We start from the raw sequence: 13,563 nt of genomic DNA on the forward strand, positions 1-13,563 counted from the left end.
TAGTAGGTTCCTCCTGTTAATACACAGTGCCCTGGTGTGTAAAAGCACAGCCCAGCAGGCTAGCTACATATGGGGAACACCATTGTGCTAACGGTATGATGCTGCTAGAAACAGAGATCTATAAGAAAGATGCTCAGGAAGTGCAACTAGTTTAGGAAAGATTCTGAATAAATATCCTGTCCTACAAGGACAAAGAAATAGGGATCATAGCCTGTTTCTCGGGCGTGAGGTGTGACTTAGTAGTGGTAGCACACTTGCCTCATATGTACCAGGATTCAATCTCCAGAATCTCTCCATCTTTCTTTCTCTCATACACAATAAGAAAGCAGCAACAGGCTTTTTTTCTGTAGCCTTTCACATGCATCATGTATCCCTGAGTCCCTGTGTTCATGTGCAGACCTGAGGTGGCCTGGGGCCTGAGATGTCACTTTCTTCAAGCTTCTAAATAGTATGGCTGGGCTGGTCTCTGGTATGGGTTAAGTCACAAAGGTGTGGGGTGCTGTAAATTGAGATTCATTGGATCAGAACCCCATTCATTCCTTTATGTAGTGTCTGGCTGCTTTCCTGCTACAAGAACAGGGAACTGAGAAGCTATAGTCAGGTGTGTTGCCCACGAAACTTAGATTTCCTCTCTGGCTATTCCAGGAAGAGCTAACATCTCTCTACTCTAGAGCATCCCCTGCCTCATCCTTTCTTTCACTCCACTTCCCTTCACCTTGTCTTTGTACTTTTTTTTTTTTTTTTTTTTTTGATTTTTCGAGACTGGCTGTCCTGGAACTCACTCTGTAGACCAGGCTGGCCTCGAACTCAGAAATCCACCTGCCTCTTGCCTCCCAAGTGCTGGGATTAAAGGCATGTACCGCCACCACCTGGCTGTCTTTGTACTTTTAAGTGGCAAAGAAGGAGGATTCTGGTCCTGTCAGCATGTGTCTGACGGAAAGCCACCTTCTGAGCTCTGGATGATGCTGGCTCTTAACAAATGCCAGTGGGCACAGACTTAGAGTGGCAGGTACCCACTGTAGCCATAAAGTTTTTACAATCTACTTTTTTTTTTTTTTACGATTTATTTATTTATTTATTTATTTATTTATTTATTTATATGAGTACACTATAGCTGTACAGATGGTTGTGAGCTTTCATCTGGTTTTTGGGAATTGAATTTAGGATGTCTGCTCAGGTCAGCCCCGCTCGCTCGGGTCGGCCCAAAGATTTATTTTTTATTATATCTAAGTACACTATTGCTGTCTTGAGACACACCAGAAGAGGGCGTCAGATTTCATTATGGGTGGTTGTGAGCCACCATGTTGTTTCTGGATTTGAACTCATGACCCTCGGAAGAGCAGTCAGTGCTCTTACCTGCTGAGCCATCTCTCCAGCCCTGTAACCTACTTTTAATAAGGTTCAACCTCTTCCTCTAGCCCACCACCCAGCAGAGGTAGTGGAAGAGAAAAGTTATCAGGATATGGGGGAAGTGGACCTGTTCAGCAGCAGTTCCTTGGGGGCCAGGTCGATCTTCTTGGGCAGCAGTTCAGTCCTGTAGCAAACACCAAATACAACTCAGCAGCTACAGACCGGTCCTCTAGGCAGGCCGACACCAGGCACAAACCAGCAGCTGTCTTTCGGTCCTGAAGGAACCTCAGGCCAACCAGCCTAAGGTGAGGCTGTGGAAGTGACAAACTGCTACAGGAACCTCACGAGCAGTTTTGGGGCAAACTTCTCTCAATGACAGCATTCCTACAAGTTGAGCTTAAAAACGCTATGTAAGGCAAACCAATATATGCGTGTCATTAGCAAAAAAATAGCAAAGTGGAACAACCAAACCAGTGCTCTCCTTCATCAAGGGCCCTTTGGTTTCCACTTCAACCCATTCTTCTGCAAATCTCTCCTGCAGGTGGAGCACTTGCAGCAGGAGACAACCTCGTTGAGAAAACAGATGCAGAAAGTAAAGGAGCAGTTTCTTCAGCAAAAGGTAAGACTTCAGAAACAAGTGTCGGGCATACTCCTGAGTAGTCTGTCTGCTGCAGTAGAACAAAGTCAGAAAGAGAGACGCATCTGAGTCTTTCTTATCATTTTTAAAGGCATACTTATTCTAAGTTGTCACTCACCACATTGCAGACAGTGAGGCATCATGCCCTTTCTCCCCTGAGGTAGGATCTATGATCCTCAAAGACTGAATAGTACCTACCATTGTGGTACCTTGTGAACCACAGACTGAATGGTACCTGCCATTGTGATACCTTGTGAGGATGCCCTGTCATTTTCACTCCCAAGAGCTGTGTGTGCGGTTTGGTTTTTTTGTTTTGTTTTGGTCAGTGTGTGCTAGTTGTGTTTGCTGTATAGAGTGTGAAAAGCTTACACTATAATCCAACATTAAAACAAATGTAGTTTGTACCAAAAGGTCCATGACCTAACTTTTATATTTTGAAGCCCTTGACTCCTGGTGGAGGAATGGCTCTAATTCCTTACTTTGTTGTCAGCCATCAGTTGAATGTTTTGTTCTAAGAGAGGAAGATCCTCCAAAGCTTGTTTATAAGTAGTGTTTCATTTTATTATTGAGATACACAAAAGATTAACTTTCAGAATCCGCCAGGTGGTGGTGGCGCATGCCTTTAATCCCAGCACTTGGGAGGCACAGGCAGGCGGATTTCTGAGTTCGAGGCCAGCCTGGTCTACAGAGTGAGTTCCAGGACAGCCAGAGCTATACAGAGAAACCCTGTCTCAAAAAGCCAAAAAAAGAAAAAAAAAAAAAAAAACCTTTCAGAATCCAAGAACCCCAACCAAAGGGAGATAAGTCCTTGTGAGATCACCCAGAAAATACAAGGATCCCAGGAGGATAATGAGATGCTTCATGCAATGTTCAGATTTGGGGCCGTTTGTAATCACATTGTGTGACAGAAATCCAGACATGCCCTCATCATTGGTGTTTCTCAATGGGTAGTATCAGATTTCATTAACTGTATTGTTTTGGGGGCTGGCAAGATGGCTCAGCAGGTAAGAGCACTGACTGCTCTTCTGAAGGTCCTGAGTTCGGATCCCAGCAACCACATGGTAGTTCTACAACCCGTAATGAGATCTGAGGCCCTCTTCTGGTACGTCTGAAGACAGCTACAGTGTATTACGCCAGCCAGAGCAAGCAGGGCCAGAGTGAGAGGAACTGTCCTGAGTTCAATTCCCAGCAGCCACATGATGGCTCATGGCCATCTGTACAGCTATAGTGTACTCATACACATAAAATAAATAAATAATGGGCAGTGGTGGTGCATGCCTTTAATCCCAGCACTTGGGAGGCAGAGACAGGCAGATTTCTGAGTTCGAGGCCAGCTTGGTCTACAGAGTGAGTTCCAGGACAGCCAGGGCTATGCAGAGACACCCTGTCTCAGGTAAATAAATAAATAAATAAATAAATAAATAAATAAATAAATAAATCTTTTAAAAAAAAACTGTATTGTCAGGTAAATAAATAAATAAATAAATAAATAAATAAATGAATGAATCTTTTAAAAAAAAAAAACTGTATTGTTTTGTGTAAAAAGTTCTACCCTAAGGCTAGAGGTGTAGTTTAGTGGTTAAAGCATTTTCCTCTAATCCTCTAAGCCCTGGGTTTCTAGTGTGTGGGTGAGAAGATGGTTATGCCTTGAATTTTTGGCAAACATTTTTATAAGGCAGCCTTATTCCCTGAATAAGGTACTGACCGTTACTGACTTATTACTTGTGTCTTGAAGGTGATGGTAGAGGCATACCGGCGAGATGCTGCTTCCAAAGACCAACTTATCAATGAGCTGAAAGCCACCAAAAAACGGCTGGACTCAGAGCTGAAGGAACTGAGGCAGGAGCTAATCAAGCTGCATGGAGAGAAGAAGACTATAGAAGTAGAGCACTCCCGACTGCAGAAGGACATGTCCCTAGTTCACCAGCAGATGGCAGAACTTGAGGGGCATCTGCAGTCGGTGCAGAGAGAGCGGGATGACATGGAGACTCAGCTGCAGGTGGGATGCAGCACACAGGTTCTTCTGAGTTGTGAAGGTCCAGCTGAGTGTGCTGTGAGCTTACCACAGGGCACAGGGTGGGACAGGAGCATCGACCAGGAGAGACTTTAAAACAATCTAGACACAAGGCCTTCCTGAAACTAGTAATCAGATAAATGCGTGCTGTGACACCACCTGAAAGAAACAGAATAGAGTGAGCTCACAGCAGGACATGCCATGTGTCACAGGGTCTGGGGAGCTAGTTCTTGAGCCTAGAAGTCCACAGAGTTGGCATAAGACAGAAAGGAGAGAGAGTGCACTGCAGATAGCCTGACTTTAGGCAGGATGCAGTCACTGGGAGGATCGTGTAGCTACCTACCTATTCCCTCTGGACAACTCTACTGCCCCTGTGTCTATCTGTTTTAACGAGTGCAGTGACTGACTGGCTTGGTGATCAGACAAGGGGGTAAGAGATGACTTAAGGGTAGAGATAAGATAGAGATCTCAGTCTCAAATAAGAAACACTTCGTGGGATGAGAAATTTGGAGAGGTGATATGCAGCATGCTAGAACAAAAAACACATGACATGCTGAAAGTCCCTAAGAGGTCATGTCCCCTTACTTGTTCCTTTCCTGAGGCATCAGGTAAGGCACGGGCCAACATGAACTTATCTTTCTTGCCAGAACATTAGCTTTAGGAAGGCATTTAATTGTCTGGACATAGTGGCCAGAAATTTGTTGTGGTTGTTTCGTTTTGCTTTATGTGTATGGATGTTTTAGCTGCATGTCTATCTCTTTACCATGTATGTACTACCCATAGAAGCTAAAAGAGGCTATTGAATTGCTTAGAACTGGAATTATAGACTGTTCTGGGAATTGAACCTGAGTCCTCTAGGAGAGCAGCCAGTTCTGGATCACTAGGAAGGCAGTGCTGTTGTCATGACAGATATCTGGAGTCGGTGGCTGTTACTCACTGCACATGTTTTGTTGTTCTTCTTAAAGTCTTTGAGATTTGACAAAGAGCAGATGATAGCCCTTACTGTGGCCAATGAGACACTAAAGAAACAAATAGAAGAGCTGCAACAAGAAGCCAAGAAGTAAGTCTGAGCAGCATACACCTACCTATGGAGGGGCACCAACCAGCTCTGGTGGGAGAGGGATTAGTTTGGATAGTCCTTGATGTTGCTGTGTTCCTAGCATACCCTTTTTTTTGGGTGGGGGGGCAGTTTGAGACAGGGTTTCTCCATGTAGCCCTGGCTGTCCTGGAACTCACTCTGTAGACCAGGCTGGCCTCAAACTCAGAAATCCGCCTGCCTCTGCCTCCCAAGTGCTGGGATTAAAGGCGTTCACCATCACCGCCCAGCTCTAACATACCCTTATTAAACTTGAGCTCATGAAAAGGTAGCCTGGAGCATGGTTCTAACATCTCTTCATGATTTGACAGTTACCTCTTTCTTGTTTATTTATCTGAATTTATAAGTTGATTTGCTCAAGCATCCTTTACAGAAGTACTCCCTCCTGCCTCAAAGCTGGAGATGCAAGCCAGGGCATTGAGTATACTAAATAGAAGCTGTACCATGAAGCTTCATGCCCTAGTCCTAAAATCTCCTTTTATTTAATTTGATTTTTTTATGCCACACACTGGTGTCAGTATCCTGTCATCCCTGCTCTCTCACAAGCGTTGGCACTGAGACTCATCTGTCACAAATCAAAACATGACTCTTACCAGCAAGTTTCACATATGCAAATGCCCTTTTGGGCTGTTTATTTTTGTAGACAGAGTAACACTATATAATCCTACCTGGCCTAGAACTCATTTAAGATCCAGCTATCTTTGCTTTTTTTGGTTTTCCAGACTCTCTCTTTATAGCCAAGACTGATCTCAAACTTGTGATATTTCTACTTCACCTTCTCAAATGATGGAATTACAGTATGAGCTCTGACTCTCAACCTCTTGGGACCTCTTTTTGTGTGTGTGTGTGTGTTTGGTCTTTTGAGACAGAGTTTCTCTATATAGCCCTGGCTGTCCTGGAACTCACTCTGTAGACCAGGCTGGCCTCGAACTCAGAAATCCACCTGCCTCTGCCTCCCAAGTGCTGGGATTGAAGGTGTGCGCCACCACTGCCCGGCTTCTTGGGACCTCTTTACTCCATGGTATATTCTGTGCTGCTTATGTCTTGTCAGTTAGTAATATCTCCAAAAACCTTCTGAGAGTTTGTTTTTGACCTTCAGGAAAAATGTTGGGGATATTTTTGGTTGAAGTGTTCTGTTTCTCTGCCCTCGCAAGATCGCTTTGTTTTGTTGAGTAAAGGTCTCTCTCTGTAGCCCAGCTGTTCTTTGTCCAGCATAGTCTCTGGCTTACAGCACCTTCCTGCCTCAGCCTCTCAGATGCTGGAATTACAGGTGTATACCACCATACCCATCACAAAATCACTTTTAAATTGTGCAGAGGAGGGCAGATCTTGATGATGGTGGATCCGACTTAGTAGATTTATACTGTTTCTCCTGTCACTCTAGCATAGATCCTGACAGATAGCTTTTCTCCTTTGGTAACCAGACCAAAACAAGAGCACACTTGCCCAAGTTCTCCTGGGGGTCAGTCAGGTTTGGGGAGCACAGAATGGTGTTAAACTAAAGTGGCCTCTCGAGCCAGTACCCTAAGCCTGGGGTAGTGGCAGGTACATCTCGTGAATTTAAAGCTATCGTGGTTTACAGAGCAAGTTCCAGGACAGAGAGGGCTACACAGACAAACCCTGTCTCAAAAAAGTAAAACAAACAAAAACCCTACCATCCAGCCTTAGAGGGTGAATATGTCAACATATCCCCTTGGTGTTTCAGGCCAGGGAGCTGGTTGGTTGCACTGAAGGTTAACTCAGCTTTCTCATGTCTCAGGGCCATCACAGAACAGAAGCAAAAGATGAAGAGGCTAGGCTCAGATCTGACCAGTGCCCAGAAGGAGATGAAGACTAAGCACAAGGCTTATGAGAATGCTGTGAGCATTCTCAGCCGTCGCCTGCAGGAGGCTCTGGCTACTAAGGAGGCCACAGATGCGGAGCTGAACCAGCTCAGAGCTCAGAGCACAGGTGGCAGCAGTGACCCTGTTCTACATGTAGGTAAACACATTTCTCCCTGTCAAAGTCCTTAGGACTCTTGATTTTCTTTGGTTGTGTTTTTTGTTTTTCAAGACAGGATTTTTCCGTGTAACAGCCCTGGCTGTCCTGGAACTTGCTTTGTAGACCAAGCTGGCCTTGAACTCACAGTGGGCTGAAGCAGGACGATCAGGATTTCAAGGTTAATCTTGGCTGTATGGCAAGTTCTAAGCCAGCATGAGCTACATGAGACCTATATCAAACAAAAAAGAGCCTTCTGAGTTGGGTTTAGTAATGTAATCCTAACACTCGTGAGGCTGAGAGGAGAAGTTCACTCCTTCAGAGCCGTCCTGCACTGTTTAGTAAGGAGGCTCTGTTTCAGAAACCAAAACAACTGGGCTGGCAGAATGGCTCAATGGGTACAGGCCCCGTCCACCATGCCTGATGACTTGAGTTTGATGCCCCGTCACATTGTAGGAGTCAGGAAGAGACCTGACACCCACTAGTTGTCCTTTGAACTATACATGCACACAAGAACACCTACAAACATGCACGTTACACGTAAATAAATGAATAACATGGAATAAAAATTTTAAAACAACAAAATCTAGAATGTGGTCAGGTATGTGTCCATGAAAGTTGAAGGAGGAAAAGGCCAGTGACTAAATATGCCTCGCAATTTGGCTTTCAGGAGAAGATTCATGCTCTAGAGGTGGAACTGCAGAATGTTGGCCAAAGCAAGATACTTTTGGAGAAGGAGTTACAGGAGGTGATTACAATGACTAGCCAAGAGCTGGAAGAGTCCCGGGAGAAGGTGCTGGAGCTAGAAGACGAGGTAACACTTGCATTGCTGAGCACAGTGGCTGTGTTCTGCTCCTGGATCACCTTGTAGTTGTTGGTGGACCACATTGTTGCCAGTACTCGGAGGATGTCAGTAGTTGCCACTTTTACAGTTAACACATGGCTGAGACTACTGAGACATTTGGAGGCAGGTGTGTCTAGCCTATAGCTGATATGCCACATGAGTCCCAGGATAGCTGTGAATCCATCTTAACAGATTTGTAGGTAACAGACTGTCATTAATTCAGTGTTTAAAGGTTAGATAATCCTGTTCTTTTCCCAGTTAGAATGCTTTGATTTAAATGACAAACCCAAATTAAATCTGCCAAAGAACTGACCACTCAGTTTATCAACCCTGTTCAAGCAGTGTTTCAGCACTGTCACCAAGATCCTGCCTCCAGCCCCTGGGCAGCCCCACTGCCTACCATGCTACGGCAGGGCCTTTAGGAACTTTACATAACTAACATTTAGAGATGTGTGTTTTGTTCAGCCATCTCTATCCTGTCCTCAAGTGGGTATTGCTGAGATCAGGTCAACTCCATGCTTGTTTGTGAGCAGCTTATCCGAGGCCCTGAGTAACTAGTTTCTGGACTGGCTTCTAGGAAGCCTGTGAACCCAGAAGAGTAGCAGACACGCAGGTAATAAGTCAGGGACAGTTTGTGCTTTAGTGTTAGCTCTTGGTGAAAACTGCTTACCTTTTTCAGTTGAGTAGTGTCTTACAGAATATGAATTTTGTATGTGGGGAGGTGTTGCTTTTGATACAGGGTCTTCTATATCCAGGGTGACTTTGAGTTGATTCTTCTGCCTCTGCCTCCCAAGTACTGGGGTTGTGGCTGTAGATCACCACACTTGCCCAGAGCATGAAATTTTACATGTATCAATATGTTTCAGCTTCAAGAATCCAGGGGCTTCAGAAAGAAGATAAAACGTCTTGAAGAATCAAATAAGAAACTAGCTCTGGAGCTAGAACATGAGCGAGGGAAGCTCACCGGCCTTGGACAATCTAATGCAGCTCTGCGGGAACACAACAGCATTCTGGAGACTGCACTAGCCAAGAGGGAAGCTGACCTGGTGCAGCTGAATCTCCAGGTGCTGAGACCTATATCTGCCAGGAGCAGCATGAGAGTCATGTGGCGCATAATAATATCAATGTCTCCTCATACTGAGTCATAGCCACTTTCAGGGGACCACCACACCTGGCTCAGAGGATCCCCAGCTGTAAGAGCCTGTGCTCATTGTACCAAGTTCATTGTCCCTTTTGTGTAGTAGGCTATTGGTGGGACAGGTCAGACTGTCCTCTGGTTCTAGACAGTAACCTGTACAAAAGACACTTGCCTGAATCATGATTGGATTTAAAGCTGGAATTTGAACCCCAACTTGGCATCTTACTGTAGATTCTGTTCTGTTCTTAGCTCCTTAGGTTCTTTAGTGCTTTGGAGGACACTGAACAGTTCAGGGAAAGTTTCAGAATATCAGTTAAGAGTCACTGAGGCTACATCTTCACTAATGGCCTCTCACAGTGCCAAGCCTCAGCTGCTCTCCATTACCCCTTCATGCCTTCAAAGCCAGTACCACCTGAATGACTCTTTTTTTTTCTAAATATTTATTTATTTTATGTATATGGGTACACACTGTAGTTGTACAGATAGTTGTGAGCTTTCATCTGGTTTTTGGGAATTGACTTGTAGGACCTCTGCTTGCTCTGGTCAGCCCCACTTGCTCAGTCCCTGCTCCCTCTGGTCCAAATATTTATTTACCAAAAATTTATTTATTATAAATAAGTACACTGTAGCTGTCTTCAGATATATCAGATCTTATTATGGATGGTTGTGAGCCACCATGTGGTTGCTGGGATTTGAACTGGGGACCTTTGGAAGAGCAGTCAGTGCTCTTAACCACTGAGCCATCTCACCAGCTCCTGAGTGACTCTTAAACTACCAAGTTCTATTACCAGCACAAGATACAACTTTGGCCAGTTCTGAAACACAGCTTTTCTGTGTTCTCAGGAAACTTCCCAGATTTCACCTTAACAATGGTGGTCTCTTCTCAATAACCATTAATTTCTTAGCTGAAGCTAACCAGCATCAAATTGTCCCAGTAATGCCAACTTTTCATTTCAATGGTTTCTTGCTAGTCCTAATCACAGCTGACTCTTAAGCCCCTGCTGACCAGAATGACAGAATTTTAATTCAAAGTAGCAAACAGCCCTATTTGAGTTTCTAGACTTGAAACCATCTCATCAGCTCCTGAGTGACTCTTAAACTAACAAGTTCTACTACCAGCACAAGGTACTGAAACTTCACAAGCCAAGGCTTCCATCTCTACACTGGACTCCACATCCTTAACCTGCCAAGCTCCTAAAACAGCCTACTGAGTTCTTAATGAACTCAGGGGTTCTTCTAGCTCGGAGTTCCAAGGCCCTTTACAGTGTCCCCCACATCATGGTCAGGTGTGTCCCAGCAGTACCCACTGCTGTCTTAGGCTTTCTAGTGCTCTATAAAACACCATGACCAAAAAGCAAGTTGAAAAGGAAAGGCTTTATTCAGCTTACACTTTACATTTGTAATATGAAAATTTTTATGTGCCTGGCCCTTTAAATGACTCTGTAATCTTTAGTGACAGTTGGTTCTTGTACTCTGAAAACAGGAATAGAAAAAAACCACCAGAGACAGAGAGAGGGAGAAAGAGGGAGAGGGGGAGAGAGAGAATGGAGAAGAGGAGGGGGGAGAGAGAGTGGAGAAGAGGAGAGGAGAGGAGAAAGGAATTGAAGAAAGCAGCAGGATTGGGAAGGAGACAGGAGCAGGTAGGGTTCAGGAGACAGAAGCATAGGGTCAGAGAAGAAAGAAAGTTGAGTAGGGCTAAAGAAGAGAAGAGATTTTGGAAATGGAAAATAAGAGATAGTTGAAAATGAGTTGGGCTCTTAGAGTGAGCAGACATTTGGTGCATTGTTGTTCATCACTGAAGCAAGGCAGGAACCTAGAAGCCGGAACTGATGCAGAGGTCATGGAGGTACTGTTTACTATCCAGCCTTCTCATTCTGCTTTCTTATAGAACGCAGGACCACTAGTCTAGGGATGGCACCACCCACAATGGGCTGCTCCCACCCCCCTGGGTTGATCACCAGTTGAGAAAATGCCTTATTGCTGGATCGCGTGGAGGCATTTCCTTAACTGAGGTTCCTTCCTCTCTGATGACTCTAGCTTGTGTCTAACTGAAACAAAACCAGCCAGTACAGCCATGTCACACACAAGCCTTAAAATATGTAGTTACTAGAAGAGTTTAGTTAATTTACATTTTGCTTCAGTTTCTTTCACTCCTGTTCTGGCTGGGCTGCCTTCCTTGTAAACATCTTTTATGATACATTTGCATCTTTCTTTTGGGTTCGCATCTGTGTTCTTGAACACAACCATGTGACATACTCTTGTGAGGTCAGATTTCTGCATCAATTGATCTCTCTCCCTCTCCCCCAACACTTTGTGTCTCTCTCTTCTGAGGTGGGGATCATGTATCTAGGCTGGCCTTAAACTCACTAGGTAGCTAAGGATGATGACTTTAAACTTGTAATTCTTCTGCCCTGGGATTATAGCCATGCCTATTTTGTTTTATGCATAAGTGCTGGGAATCAAATCTAGGGCTTTATGCCTACTGGCAAGCAGTCTACCAACTGAGCTACATCTCTACCCAGACTGGGCTTTCTGACCTTCCCTTCCTTCTTTCTTTCCTGTGATGCCATCATTGTATACCATCCTACCGGGCTCCACATGATGGCTGACTGTAAGGGATCTCAGATTGTATTGCAGGTTGTATAGGTGCTTGGAATTGATACTGCTCCTTATTCATCCTTTCATGATGTGATATAGGTGCAGGCAGTTTTACAACGCAAAGAGGAGGAGGATCGCCAGATGAAGCAACTTGTCCAAGCCTTACAAGTTTCATTAGAGAAAGAAAAGATGGAAGTGAACAGCCTGAAGGAACAGGTATGTGGCCAGCTTCAAATTTATTGGGCCTTCCAGGAGGTGTTGCCCTTCCTATGATAATTTTGTTTCTAAGGACTGGGTAGTTATGACACAGACTGCAGAGAACATGGCATTGTTTCTTTGTAGAAAATGACATCATACTAAACGACTTTAGCAATGTAGGACTGCGAAGGATAGACTGAACCACCCATACATACACATATTAGTCTTTGCTAGGAAAAGACATCCCTGTAAAGTTTAAAAACCACATTTCCTGTTTGTGCATACTCCCAGCATTTAAAAGACTGAGGTAGGAGGATTCTGTCTTCAAAGCCAGCTTGAGCTGTATATAGTGAATTTGAGGCCAGCCTAAACTCTATAGCAAAACCTTGTCTAAAAGCAGTCAAGAATGATGGCTGCAGGGCTGGCGAGATGGCTCAGCGGGTAAGAGCACTGACTGCTCTTCCGAAGGTTCTAAGTTCAATTCCCAGCAACCACATGGTGGCTCACAACCACCCATGAGATCTGACGCCCTCTTCTGGTGCATCTGAAGATAGCTACAGTGTATTACGCTGGAGAGAGCGGGGCCAGAGCGAGCAGAGATCCTGAGTTCAATTCCTAGCGGCCACATGATGGTTACATGGCCATCTGTACAGCTACAGTGTTCTCATACACATAAAAAATAAAAATAAATAAATCTTAAAAAAAAAAAAAAAAGAATGGTGGCTGCACAGAGCCTTAAGATCTGTAAAGCTGTCTTTGTGGCTGGCTCCTTTCCACTGCAGTTGTGCTGCTCCGTCGCGTACAGCAAAGGCCTGTGGTGGCTACTCTGCATTCCGTCCGTGCTCCGTTCTTGGTTTTGGTTTTTTTTCTTCCCGAGACAGGGTTTCTCTGTGTAGCCATGGCTGTCCTGGGATTTGCTCTGTAGACCAGGCTGGCCTCGAACTCAGAAATCCGCCTGCCTCTGCCTCCCAAGTGCTGGGATCAAAGGCGTGCGCCACCACTGCCCAACTCAGTGCCAGGTTTTAAAGACTAAAACAGCAAAAACCACAATGAGCTCATAGCAGATACAGGGGGAGTAGGGTGGTCAGTCTTTTTTCCACGTTTCCTTAGGAATTTAGATAAAACAGTTCAAGGTGACCCTTGCCTTGCTTGCTCCTGAGTGAAGGCTACAACTGGAGAATTTTTTTCTTTCTTTTTTTAAAGATTTACTTATTTCATGTATGTGAGTACACTGTAGCTGTCTTCAGACACACCAGAAGAAGGCATTGGATCCCCATTACAGATGGTTGTGAGCCACCATGTGATTGTTAGGAATTGAACTCAGGACCTCTGTAAGAGCAGTCAGTGCTCTTAACTGCTGAGCCATCTCTCTAACCCAGGAGAATTTCTTAAGAGTAACAAACCTCATAACATACAGAACATAACAGGGTATGTAGTCAACATAATCCTGATGTGAGTCAATTTATTTTTCTGTGTCAATAACTAGTAGGCATATTACAGCAACAATATGAAGTAGCTGACAGGCATGGAACAAAATGGCTACAGTTATATTGGCAGGGCAGGCCTCGATGGTGTCAGTTTTCTTCTCCTTTACACAAATTCCAGGGATTGAACTCAGATGGTCAGGCTTGTGTGGCAAGCACCTTTACTTGGTAAGCCATTTCACTGGCCCAGAAAAAGTTCTTTTTTTTTTTTTTTTTTTTTTTTTTTT

General features: G+C 44.5%; 1 protein-coding gene across 4 annotated transcripts in view; it reads left to right on the top strand.

Annotated features, from left to right (window-relative positions):
• The window catches only part of Golga3 (golgin A3), a 49,708-nt gene that overhangs the window by 24,274 nt on the left and 11,871 nt on the right, over positions 1-13,563 (top strand). For all 4 annotated transcript variants that reach the window (XM_031337307.1, XM_031337309.1, XM_031337310.1 and 1 more), the window contains exons 12-18: positions 1,892-1,969; positions 3,723-3,986; positions 4,967-5,061; positions 6,857-7,073; positions 7,745-7,888; positions 8,785-8,982; positions 11,754-11,870. In XM_031337307.1, the coding sequence (XP_031193167.1) occupies positions 1,892-1,969; positions 3,723-3,986; positions 4,967-5,061; positions 6,857-7,073; positions 7,745-7,888; positions 8,785-8,982; positions 11,754-11,870 (1,113 nt within the window). The remainder of the gene's footprint in view (positions 1-1,891; positions 1,970-3,722; positions 3,987-4,966; positions 5,062-6,856; positions 7,074-7,744; positions 7,889-8,784; positions 8,983-11,753; positions 11,871-13,563) is intronic.

Source organism: Mastomys coucha, unplaced genomic scaffold, assembly GCF_008632895.1.
Source record: "Mastomys coucha isolate ucsf_1 unplaced genomic scaffold, UCSF_Mcou_1 pScaffold22, whole genome shotgun sequence".
Lineage (NCBI taxonomy): Eukaryota > Metazoa > Chordata > Mammalia > Rodentia > Muridae > Mastomys > Mastomys coucha.